The following is a 13,069-nucleotide window of genomic DNA, read 5'->3' as shown; positions in this document are numbered from 1 at the left end:
TGTTGTATTCAGTTGCCAGCTGTTTATTAGTCAATGTAGCGACACAATGTTCCTGATATGCATCTTGTCTATGGTTTGGTGGCAGTCCTTCAGTTTAATGTGAGAGTATGGCACTTCAAATCAAACGATGCAACAGGATTTACAAATACTGTAGATACAAATATACTTTGGGGGTAAATCTCACAAAAAAAGATCCAGGACATATTAAAAAAAGAAAGAAAAAAAAGTACATGATTTAATTTAAAATCTGTTTTTTCATAAAGCATTTTTTTAAGTCGTTATTTTTTTATTTATTTTTTACAATGGGATTTTTTTTTTTGGCTTACAGTAGACAATTAACAATTAGGCAATTAATGGTCTTAAAGTAGCCTCTATTTTCTCGATGCTAAATATAATTTCTTTAGTTTATCATTATTTGTGAGATTCACCCAGGAGGTAACAGACATATAAAGTGCAAATGACAAACAGAAAATACTTTAGATACATTTTTAATCTTTAACATTCACTGCCTACTAGAAACCAAAATGGCAACATCTATTTCTAGAAAGAACAAACACTAAAAGAAAAGACAGAAACAGCAATAGAACAAATATTACCCAAAACGTCCAACTTTCGCAAATCTTTATGCTGGTCTGCAGGCGAGCGGCATACGTGTGTGAGAAAGCAGGCAGAGTGAAAACGCACCGAAAAGAGGAACCACAAAAATCATCAGAATAACAAAAATATCCATCCTCACACTTCTCTGCAAATTCGCTTAAGCTTTGTTTTGAATTTTTTGTGAATTTTCTTTAAATCTGTACAGAGCTCAGGGAAAGTCTATTTGGTTGATCCCAGCTGGCATGTAGAAAGAAGCTTTTTTTTCACCGTTGTTCTTTACATTGATGGGTAACATTCAAGGCGTATAGCTAAAAAGGAAAAGAACTGTACAAGATCACTTCACGGTCCAGGACACACGCTCTGATGCTGGACATTGACAGAAGAAGAAAGAAATGGCAAATAATGTTTTGTTTTATTTATACAGTATTTTACAGTGAAGGGCTGAACTTTAGTTCCCTGTTCTCCTCACAGAAGCTCCGAGGAAAGCCTGAACGATGAGTTTGTGATGAGATGTCATTCTGAAGGAGAAGAGAAGATTGCTTTGCTTGTTTTTCCCTCTTCTTCACCTTTCGTACGTTCAGAAGGCGTTCAAGCTTTCCAGAGCCACCTCGTAACAGAATTTGTACTGCTCCTAAACAAAAACAGAAGCGATTGCAACATGTCATTAGCAGTTCAAAGGACATTTCCCCTTTAACCCCTGCATTAATATCGCAGTATGATCAATATACGGTCACGTTTATTAGAGCAAAAACATCTGCTTATAACAGGGTCAGCAGCCATTCCTAGTTGATACATGTTCCTTGTGCACACTGTAATAGGAATGTCACTCTAGACAATGGCTTGTCTAGATTTTTTAAAAACATTATTATTATTTATTGTTTTGCAAGCACGAATGCAATTATTTGTATGACAATGCTTTTTACATTTTCAATACTTCCCCAACCAACCCAGAACAAACTGCTTTAAAAGAAATTAATTAGTTAAAATTCAAAATAAATTAGCTAAAAAAATTATTAAAAACAATAAACAATAAAAATAAATAAGTACTAAAATTATTTAGAATCTAATAAAAAATTTAATAAAAAATAATTGAATGAATGAATTCCGGTTGTTTCTCACAAACCTGTGAGGTTGCACTCACAAACAGGAAATTATAGCTGCTAACATATTGCTAACAAGTGAGTATAAATAACATAAAAATCACAAAAGATAGTTCCATGAATTTATTCAGATAAAAGATTAATTTCTTTTCCAGGCCCGGAAATCTCAGTTTTAAAATTCTCTCCTATTTCCAGGTTTTCCATGGCCATGCCTCGCACAGCCAGACCTTTCATTGGCCAGAGGCCGTTTGACTGACATGTAAAGAGACCAATCACAGTTTGCTTTGTTACGCATCATGTTTAGGGGCGTGAAAATGTAACGTTTGTCCCTACAATAATAGACCGGTGTGTAACGTATTTTAAAGAGTCTACTGTATGTCGCGAACATTACACACTTCACAAATCCAGTGTTTAGTTGATCCTGATAAGCGCTCACTGGGTGCGTTCCACTTCACTTTTAGACACATCCTTGGCAACTTCCCTAAGCTCTTCTCCTCGGGGGAATCCCTGCCACCACTTTGAAGTGAGTTCCACTTTGTCAAGTGCACGAGGGAAGTTTATGTGAATAAGCCCTCGTCCCTCGATTTACACTTCAAGCAGCTCTAAATCCCACAATTCAGTTTGATTGTGACGTCACAGCAGATTGCGCCTAACTGTAGTGTGTGATATATTCATTATTTTGAGAATTACTTGCATAATAGTTTATAATATATTATGTTGAGATTTAATCACATAATACTTGTAGCTAACTTACAGTCAAAGTTTATACGATTGATATTTTATTTTTCTCCAACATCTCACTTGTAGATATTTTCTCCAACGACTTGTATGCATATAGAATGGTGCATAAAAAACATTCATGCAACATAACTCCCGGATATCCTGTAGAGTTCAACCAATCAAATGACGACTTCGAAACTGTTTCCAGTTAAGTGTGCCATACGCACACTAGACGTTCATCCAGCAGTCCGTGGCCAACGCGTCTGGGTAATATTTTCGTCTGGGATCATATCAGATGCACAGCTGTGGAATCTGTTTTCTCCAGCTGAGTGAGATGTTTCGAGAGCAATCAGTGAAAAAGGTACAGGACAGATGTCTAAATACGCCTGAGACGGACTTCAATTGGATACAAGACGCTTTTTTTAGAACTGCAGAAAGTGCAGCTGTCTGTCTCAGGGGTTTGGAGGGAACCAATAATTACTCTCTTTTTCTGTCTCAGAGCGATGAAGATCAGCAGACAAGAAAATAGCAAATCAAAAAATAAAACCGTCCCACTAGAGGAGACTTGTGATTGGAACTAGTGTAGAAGAAGCTAACTATTACTGTACAAATGAGAAGCAGCTCATGTTAATGCCTGTAACATAACAAGCCTCCCCCCCCACAAAAGTCCATTTATTATGTCCAGCCACATAATACTAAATCAAACACACTCATTTATAGCAGATATAGTGTTGTGCCAGACAAGTGTAGCTCACCATTGTCTCCACCATGTTGGCTTTGTTGTTCCTCAGTGTCTTTACTGTGTGGAACACGTCCACGATGTTCTGCTGCTGGATCATCTCACAGATGCTACAGATGGCACAAAACGTCCCGCTGCGTCCTCCGCCAGTCCTGAAGAGATCCACAACAACATGAGAAACAAATCACACATCCCATAATGTCGCAGATAAGCAGAGTTAATATCCCATAAAATCACAGCTTGACTTATGCTACATTTCTGAAGATCGTAGACCTCACAGCTCCAACCTTAAAGCTGAAGTGTGTCGTATTATTTAAATGTTAAAATAGTGTCTCGTATCCCAGTGTAATGTGGAGCCGTTCGTAGGTTGATTCTCTACAAACTACAACCATTGATGTCGTATTATGCAAGGTTTAGAAGAACAGTCTTTACCAGAACTGAGATTACTAAAGCAAGACTGAGGGTTGGTATGAGTCTGGGTGTCTGCTTAAACAGAGGACATTCAAATAATGTGAAATCAAATAACTATCACTGATCACGGGTCAGTTTTACACGATTAGTATCAGTACAATAATGTGAGACAATCATCTTCAAAATGAATCGTGCGCTTTGCAGAATGTCAGCATTACTGGGACATTTTTAAATGATTTCTCTCAGGGAAACTGCTCTGCATTCAACAGCTGAACTTTTCTGACAGTGATGGGAAAGTAATGAAGTTGTCAGATCTTTTGTATCTCTCTGTCTTTAATTTGTGACGGTGATAAGATTGTCCTTGGCTCAAAGGCTGTGCGGTTTTATCCTTTAGTCCTTTTAAAGCTGCAGTTTTAATCTACGATTCTGTATCGACTGGTTTAAGGTGCACACAGACTTGGATGAAAAGCTATGAAATACACCTCTTGAATGGTCAAAATTTGCTGTATTAACCTCATTGAGCTACATTAACAGTGTCGAACACATGTCAAAAACTAAAGAGAAATATGTCTGACATTAAGTACAAAATTTTTACAATTAACATGATCCGATTTGCATTATATTTCAGGTTTATACAGCACATACCATACAATATTGTCCTGCTATGTGTTTTTCTCTGATTTATTAGTCAAATCTGTTTCTCCCAGTGTTTCACCAACCAAGACGAACTCCTTCATACGTTGATATGTTTATGGGTTTGTGCATAATAGCGTTGTGTTGTGGAGGTCACACTCACAGGCAGTGGACCACCGTGCGTCCGTCGCCTCCGTCATACTGCTCCTGCCACTTGGCCAGTCGTCTGACCAGCTGCAGGATGGAGCGTTTGGACAATGGTGTGTCTCTGTACGCTGGCCAACCGATGAACTGGAAATGCTGGACCAGCCGGTAGCCGTCTTGAGGCTGGAAGCAGAATAGGAGATATTTTGAGAACATTTATCCAGACGCCATTAATGTCAACTCTTGTTTCACTAAGTAGAAGCTTTCACTTCATGATCAAATCAATTGATGGATAGTTTTTAGGGTTAAAGTAAGAAGCTTAAATGCATTTTCATGTTGACTTTAACGTTTTAGTTGTCTCTCCAATAGCAATTGGATTAAAGAGGCATTATTATGCTCTTAGAAAGTCTTGATTTAGTTTTTGGAATCTACAAGCTTGAATGTTAAATATTTCTTTTTGGACATATTTGACATTGTTGCAGCTCCTCTCTTCCCAGTTTGTCAGTAACACTGTTTAGTTCCTGTCAATATGAAGCCCCTCCTTCTGAAAAGCACACTGTACTCTGATTGGTCAGCTGGACCAGTGTGTTGTGATTGGTCAACTACTTTGAGTGTGTTTGGGAAATGTCACGCCCCCTTACCTTATCAGTTTCAACACACTAACTCAACTTAAAAAGGCTCCGCCCACTTTTTTTCTTGCATATGCCATGGGTGGGAATTATGTAAATGAGGGATATTGTGACGTATATTCCCAGAAGAAAACACAAGACTACAATCGAGGCATTTCAAGGAGTTCAGAAACACTGCACACACTGATATAGAGAATACTGTAACTCCCTTTGCAGTGACTTTTTGCAGACCCTTTTCATGCTCAAACAGCAACATTACACACTAAATATAACGGTAAAAACAGGTTCTATTTAAATAGAAATCAAATTGAGACTTTTGTTTAAGTCTACTACAATTACTAAGATTGTCTTCTAAAAAAAGATCTCAGATTTCAGAAGAGATCACAAGATCGTCTCAAACTGCACTTAGCTCTGAACTCAACATGAACTCAAGCATTTCTCATCAATCATCTTCCTAGACCAAATGATCTGAGCTGCTATTCACATTCAGTATACATGTTGCTCTATACTCTTACTGGATGTCAACTATATTTGTATCTCTACGTATTTTAGAAGAAACATCTGAAACAAAGTTGATACTGTAAATGAAAAATAACTGAGAACTCAGTTAATTCTCCCTAGCTTTGAAATAGCAGCCTTGGAACAATACGCAACTGTAAGCTGGTAAATAACTGTAAGCAATTTGTCTGGATATATAACACTCACAGTTCCTCCAATTCTTGCAGTGACACAGAAAATAAAAAATAAAACATCAAAACAGAAGCAAAAGCAAACAGAGACGTCAGCTGGATACTACAGTCAGACTGGATCAGCTAAATGAGAGTCATATTTCACACAATTTGCCATCGATGGAGCCATTTCATGGCAAATTTGTGATGCTGTGGCACTTATTTATTTTGTGCCGCTATGCTGCGCCGGCAGTGATTAGCTACCCGGTAAACCTCGCCTGTCACCAGCGGTTAAAGAGAATGAGGGGGAAGAAAAGAGAAGGAAAGCAGGAGGAGGCGGGATGAGTCTTCTGTAACGTTTGACGCTGGGAACACGTCAAGCTTCAGTAATGACTGCTAATGTGCAGCAACAGAACGCTGAAGCTAACTCGCATGGAAAAGAAGAAGAAAAAAGATGATCTGCTACACAAAACCGATCCATGGCTTATATCAGCTGGTGCAGGATGGTGGTCAAATTATTTATGTGATTTTGGTGCATATGTGGCTAGCAAAACCAATCCCGTTGAAAGACGCATGAGATGTGCTGAGTGTTGAAATCATGTGGATTGAGAAGGACTATATAGTCGCGGCACTTTTTGGCTTAATGTAATTTCTCACTTCACTAACTCAACTGCTGTCGCATTAGGAGTCAAATCAAAGGGACTTAAGTGAATTTTTATCTCTTCTTGAGCTGTAGGATTTTTGCAATAAAAAGCAGTTTTATTTTAGTGAGTCACAGTAAGGATTGCTTGATACAGTGCACATGTATATAGGGACATACGTGGGGGTTCAAAATGGCTAATCTGTTGAGGTTCATCATCAGGAAATCGGTTTGAAAACCATCATTTTCAAAACACTAAAAAACTTTTCAACATATTTTTTGATAATGACAGTACTTGTTGAAAAATCGTTTGATACTGACACTAACAGGAGTAATTTGATCGTCTTACTGTTGCTATGGTTTCCTCAGGTGAACGTGACTTTTGTTCACAAGCATCTATTTAGCAGCAGGAAAAATACACTAAATGTATCTTTTGTTTTGATGCTGAAATGTTTAAAAAGTTCTTTATGAAACTATGTTATGTACAAAAGTATTTAGTCAGTCATTATCACAAAATAAACCCCAACATATGATCAGAAAGAAAATTAAAATGCGATTATTTTTTATGTAAATATCATGTATACACACACATATCGTCGCTGTCGGGCGCAAACCTTGTTTCTCCATATTTCGCCTTTTTTTTTTCATAAATCATTCCTATTGGTCACCCTTTACATCTGTCTGTGGGGTTTGCAAATATTTAATGATTGAAAAGTATTGAAAGGAGCATGAGACTAAACCTCGTAACTCCATTGGATCCTCAAACTGTCAGTCAAGACTCGTAACTCTGACCAGCCTCAATCTTGAATGAAGTGCCTCACACATTTTGGACAGTCTCTGCTTGTTTGCAATGCAACGGTAAATAAAGAACTTGCTAAAGTATTTGAGGAGAAGAGTGTCTTAATCTATCATTTGTCATCGAATCATAGCCAAACTACCTTAAATAGCCTGTGCGTAACACTTCATCTTTAATAACATGGAATTCTGGCCAAATGACATAACAAACTGAGCTCCCATATAGCTACACTTAACTGTATAACCTGTAAGTTGATGAAAACATAATGCAATGCACTTGCTGCCTCAGATGTCGCCGTTCTAATGATGGACAAAACATGTCAGAAATTCGCATTTGAGCTTGATTTTGGTCAAATGTTAATATAATATAATAACACATGCAAGTAATATCTTACAGACCCCAAACTTTTGAACTGTAGTGTACATATGAAATTTGCACCGTGGTCCGAAAAAAACAAAACGCTGACCACGCTCTGACAGACCTGATTGGAGCTTGTGGATCAGCTAAGGATAAAATGAACACATTTCTGACTCAGTCACGCAGAGTTATTAAACATCCAACAGTCCCAGTCCCTTCCCTGTGCACTGACCCCACTTACTCGTGCCATGTTGCAGATCCTAAAAATGCGATTGATAATGTCCTCGTCAATGTCAGCGGAGATGAATTCAACCTGAATGGGGCCGTAGCAGCAGGAGCCTTTCTCTGGCCAGTACTGCATGCAGAGCTGCAGCGGGGGCAAGAATTACGGCAAATAAGAACACTGAGCAGAAGTTCACATCCAGACAACGTGACTCAATAATGGACATCTAAAGAGTGCAGGAGAAATAGAAATAACTCAATCATTTTAAAGTCGACTAATTTGAACTCAAATTGCAGTGTGCCAAAGAAATCTGTTCCAATGATCCCTCACTTACTCACTCAAACTTAAATGAGTCACATCATGATGAATCAAACTTCCTTTCATCTTCTAAGATAAAAGAGTTTGTTATTCTATGAAAATATATTGTGACTTTCAGAACTAAAAAAAAAATAGCCATTTATTGGAACTAAACAACTGAATAATCTCATTCTTAGATTCTGCACAATTCTCACAGTAAACTAAAATGCAGACAGTGATGGAAACAAAAATACAAATATGTTATCATATTAAAAGTTATATTAGTTATATATATTTTATATACACTGAATGCATATATTTCATATACACATACTGTATACACTACCGCTTAAAAAATATTTATGATCCCGAGGCTGCATTTATTTGATCAAAAATACAGTAAAAACTGTGATATTGTAAATATTAGAATTTGAAATAACTACTCTCTATCTGAATATATGTTCAAATGTAATTTATTCCTGTGATCATTACTCCAGTCTTCAGTGTCACATGATCCTTCAGAAATCATTATAAAATGATTTGCTGCTCAAGAAACATGTCTGATTATTATTTTTATTTTTTTCAGGATTCTTTGATGAATAGGAAGTTCAAGAGAACAGCATTTATCTGAAACAGAAATATTTTATAATGTTATAAATGTCTTTACTGTCAGTTTTTATCAATTTAATGCATCCTTTCTGAATAAAAGCATTAAGGTCCGAGGTCCGAGTCTGAAATTTTCGCATGCGTTTTTTCGTAACCATCATTCGGTGGCTCTGAATTGTCAAAACACCATTCAAATGCTTCACTGTAAAAAAAAATTACATCCCCAAGTCAAAATTTTCTAGTGACTGATCACATCTAAATTTTTCAATTAGTCTGACATATTATTTCTCATTGAGCCATGCAATGTTAACAGACTATTGCAACAATTAATTAAATTTATTTTACAGAATTTCACTTGGACCAATTAAAAAATTTAGATGTGACCAGTCACTAGAATATTTTGACTTGGAGAGGTAAACATTTTTTTACAGTGTTGTTACGGATGCGAAAAACGCAGAAAATCGAACCTGATCCTAATTTTTTCTATGATGGACGAAAGTTTCGGAGGCAGTGTGTAAGCGTGATTGACATAACGTGAGGTCGTATTTATTTTTTAACATGCAAACATTTCGGACGCAGTGTGCAAGGACCTTTAATCCCAAAAAAATAAAAAATCTTTTGAACAGTAGTGTATATTTTTTATATTATATATAATTTATTATATTAATGTATGCGATTTTGGATTAGCCCTCTTATTAGATTGAAAATCATCCAAAAAAAGTAATCTAACAATATGTGGAAAACGAACCGTATCATCCACCTTAAGAAGTGCAATAGAAAACAAATGAAGGCGAGGGTCAAGTACCTCACATACCTGCGCAGCGTCCATTTCATTCAGCATCACAATGGTGGAGCAGTTGTAGTCGAACACTAGCCTCCAGAAGTCGGCCACGGTGTTGGGCAGAGGGTGCTGTGTTACGATGAAGGCCGCCGGCTGTTTGTGGCTCTAGAGCAATCAATAAGAGAACAAGTTAACTCTTCCTTCCAGCACTGAAGATGTGCCCGGACCCAACACATCCCAACGTGCCTCACATGTGTAATGACCAAAACTAAATGGAGACCTGCAGAGGGACAGGAAACACAGAGACTGAGTGATAACCTTGCCAGGGGATTCATTGACATGGACCGCCGAGGCTCCGTTTGAGACAAACACACACTCTTCTACCACGGGTTGGCCGTTCAATTCATTTGCTGCTTATCTTCTTTTTTTCATCTGGTTGTTCTTTATCTGAGGTACGTGTCTTCTGCCTTGATTATCCTTTTTGGATGCTGCGTGAAGATGCTGGTTTATGGAACGAGTGTGATTATGATCTATGTGTGGAGATTACGGAGATGTGATCTAATCTTGTACTTGTTAAATTGGCTTGTTTGTGAGATTGTCACTGTGTGATCTCCTGGGCGTTCTGCTCCGCTTACCTGGGATTTATCAGAGCGCACTATGGGAAGTGATGTAATATAAAGTGTTTTAGATATTTACTTGAAAATACTATACAATTATATATCCGCTATAAATAAATAAAGGTAAGAATATTACCATCCACACCAGCGGATGATAGTTTATAATAAGCGTGATCTGCAAATTTGACGTCTGCAGCTTTAAACGTTTGATCTCTTTAAATCAGGATGGATTCTGATTGGCTGTCAATGTTTTTATTATTCATAAAAAAAAACATTGTTAAAGTGATTCCAATGATCCGTTATAGTTGTGGTGTGAAGTCTGCTGTTCTTTTATATTTAGAACGATTTTCAGAAGTCAATCTTTATCGGTATAGTTTTCGTCCTTGGTGTAAACGGGCCTATAGTCCAAATAAACTATTTATCGACACGGAGCTGCAAAATACGACGTTCTTAAATATTCACATCTGTGACTTTAAAAATGAAGGATGAAACAATGCAAAATAAAATGAATGCAACAAACTCTAGATTCCTTCTAGTAATTTAGCTCGTCCTAAAAGCTCTTGCATTTGAAACATCTGATTCATTCGTGTGAATGTGTTTGTTTAGATGACTTTAAATAAACCAATCCAAAAATGACTAAACTATTCAAGGCCCTATATGGCATTTTAGGTATTTTAAATATGTAGATTTTTAGTAGTATATAGTGTAAATGTACCAGTTCTAGTTTGATGATATTAAATGAGTTTATTCGCTCAAAAAACTGTTGCTCAGATTACATTATGAATTGCATCATTGGAAAGTTATATATTTTTTAAATATATCGTCTTTTATGTAACATCGGTGTTGCTAGCTACTTGTTAGCTAACTACCTTTTAACAAGAGTATAGCTTGACTCTAGTTTAACTATTTTAAATTACATGTAACCTAGTTTTGAGCTATATTTTCAAAGTGTAGTTTTTGCAAATGCAGCCGCCAAAGATTGCAATTAATTACAATCAATGTAAAAAAAGTGGCCTATTTATTCCAGTGTTGTAGAAAAGATGCAAAATGGTCATAAATATCTCAATTATGACTGTTATACCATTATAAGTAGGAAAAAATATTACCCCTTTAAAGTTCAATGCAAGACTAGATTTTTTACATTAAACAATGTAGGCCGGGTGACCAAGCAATGAAACTTACGTCCATCAGCGCTGCATTGATGTAATTGCTGGACTCGCCGTCAACAGAAATGAGGAAAGGCAGGCAGCGGTCTACCGCGAGGACGTCCATGCTGCGGTTCTTATCGTGGTTACGCGGGAGCAGACCAACGCTGCAGTCCTCCGGACGAACACGCGGTGTCACTATATTCAGAGTCTGAGGAAGAAGACATGAAACACCTTCAAAACATAGAAAAACAAACTGCTCTCAAACATAAAGCTCACTTGGGGGGAAATGGTGCATTTATAAAAACCAATTCCACTCGCACTGCTGGTCCAGCCACAACCAACGCAAATATTTTAGTAAACTGAAGGTCAGTCATTACTTATGTATAAGACACACTGAAGAACATAGAGACATTGAGAGAGATGCAGATGGAGAGAGAGAGAGAGACAGACAGTGAAAAATGGCTTACAAGAGAGAAAGATGCAACGCTAGATAGAGAACGAAAGATCTGGGAGGAAAGAAAGATAGAAACATATTCATCATATTTTATGAGACGCCTCACAGATCTGAAGCTTTGCTTCCCCTCAGACGGCAGAAGCTCACTCATTTCACAGGGAATACAAAACATAAAGGCACCATGAAAAGAAACAGCTCAGCTCTGGGCTTTATTGGGCTCTTGCAGATCGCCAATGGCTCGTAAAAAGCGCTTTCTCCCCCGACGTCTGAGTCACTGTCTTTACTCACCTGCCTCATCTAAATGCATTAAGGACGCCACCACGCTTTGCCGATTGACTTTTTGAAAAGCACTTCGAATTTAGGGGAAATCATGCTGAAATCACACCAGAGAGCTTGATAAAGTTGTTAGAAATAGCCGCGAGGGCTTCAGCCATAATGCAGCACTGCCAATCGACAGCAAAAAACCTTGGAGGATTCAGTAAATTAGGCCTCCATGTGGGCTGCTCACTGATTATAGTTTAAGAGCCGCAGGAACAAGAAGCATAAAGCTTTAAAAACACGCATGTTTCAACCGTTTTAAGATAAATCACAAATGAAATCTCTTCAGTATCTCAATTGTTCCTCCTAGATTGTAATGAGATTGAATATAGGACAGACGCAGGACAATATTCAGATAAATCGAATCTTCTTTAAGAGGAGATTTCAAACAATTCCACAAGCTATGTTTAAATCCAAATATTTTAAAGCAAATTTTAAGATTTTGTATAAAAAATGCTGTCTGGAAAGCCAAGATGTGCATAAATTCTACAAGTGTGCATACAAACAATTATGCACGCTCAATTGGGGTGGATAATTTTTTTTATCCAAAAAGAAGATATAAGCGTAATCTACGTTGGAAACACATTTACTGAATTAATCGCTCGATGCGCAACGAGAGTGACTTTGCCTCAACAGAGGATGTGATTAGAGCTGGACTGATTAGCAGACCAATGTCACTGCACAGCATCTCAAATGTTGGTTTGGTTATTATCAAATGCATGCGCCAACGGTTTTATGTGGTTTTCCAATTTTGTGCATAAGATAAATTCTCATCTTTGGATAAAAAACATAGCAACAGACTGATCATAGCTACTGTACAACTGCTCAAAGGTGAGAGATCTCAATATGAACTCCTGTTATTTCTGGTCAAATTCTAATAAGACCAAATGATCTGAGCTACGCTATTACCCATAATGTTTTAAGTCTGTACTTTTACTGTATGTCTACAATTTGTGTCTCCTGAGCTACAAAAGAGCAACCCGTGAGAAATGATGCACAGTGATGCACTAATTCTTGTAAAATCCTAATACAAATTTTTGTAAAATAATATATTCAAAAGAGATCTCCTGGTGTAAGAATCGATTTCAGAGTTTTTTCATAATATCTAAATGTTTTTTGTGTGTGTGATGGCAAATACCAAATTATCTGCATTTTGTTGTATCTACGGTATTTTCACATCTAAGAAGGTAT

The 13,069-nt window shown here is 37.2% G+C and overlaps 1 protein-coding gene across 13 annotated transcripts in view; it reads right to left on the bottom strand.

Moving 5' to 3' along the window:
• Window positions 1-374: 374 nt before the first annotated feature.
• Window positions 375-13,069, bottom strand: part of ptprt (protein tyrosine phosphatase receptor type T) — a 228,363-nt gene continuing 215,668 nt past the window's right edge. For 8 of the 13 annotated variants that reach the window (XM_079628114.1, XM_079628109.1, XM_079628116.1 and 5 more), the window contains 6 exons: window positions 11,141-11,314; window positions 9,366-9,506; window positions 7,676-7,801; window positions 4,364-4,527; window positions 3,173-3,308; window positions 375-1,228 (listed from right to left, as the gene is read on the bottom strand). In XM_079628114.1, coding sequence (XP_079484240.1) covers window positions 1,175-1,228; window positions 3,173-3,308; window positions 4,364-4,527; window positions 7,676-7,801; window positions 9,366-9,506; window positions 11,141-11,314 — 795 coding nt within the window. In that variant the 3' untranslated portion in view covers window positions 375-1,174. The remainder of the gene's footprint in view (window positions 1,229-3,172; window positions 3,309-4,363; window positions 4,528-7,675; window positions 7,802-9,365; window positions 9,507-11,140; window positions 11,315-13,069) is intronic. The other 5 variants (XM_079628115.1, XM_079628119.1, XM_079628112.1 and 2 more) reach the window with 1 other exon arrangement.

This window comes from Phoxinus phoxinus (assembly GCF_949152265.1).
Source record: "Phoxinus phoxinus genome assembly, chromosome: 11".
In the NCBI taxonomy this organism is placed as follows: Eukaryota; Metazoa; Chordata; class Actinopteri; order Cypriniformes; family Leuciscidae; genus Phoxinus; species Phoxinus phoxinus.
This window is presented reverse-complemented; position numbering and strand designations above follow the sequence as displayed.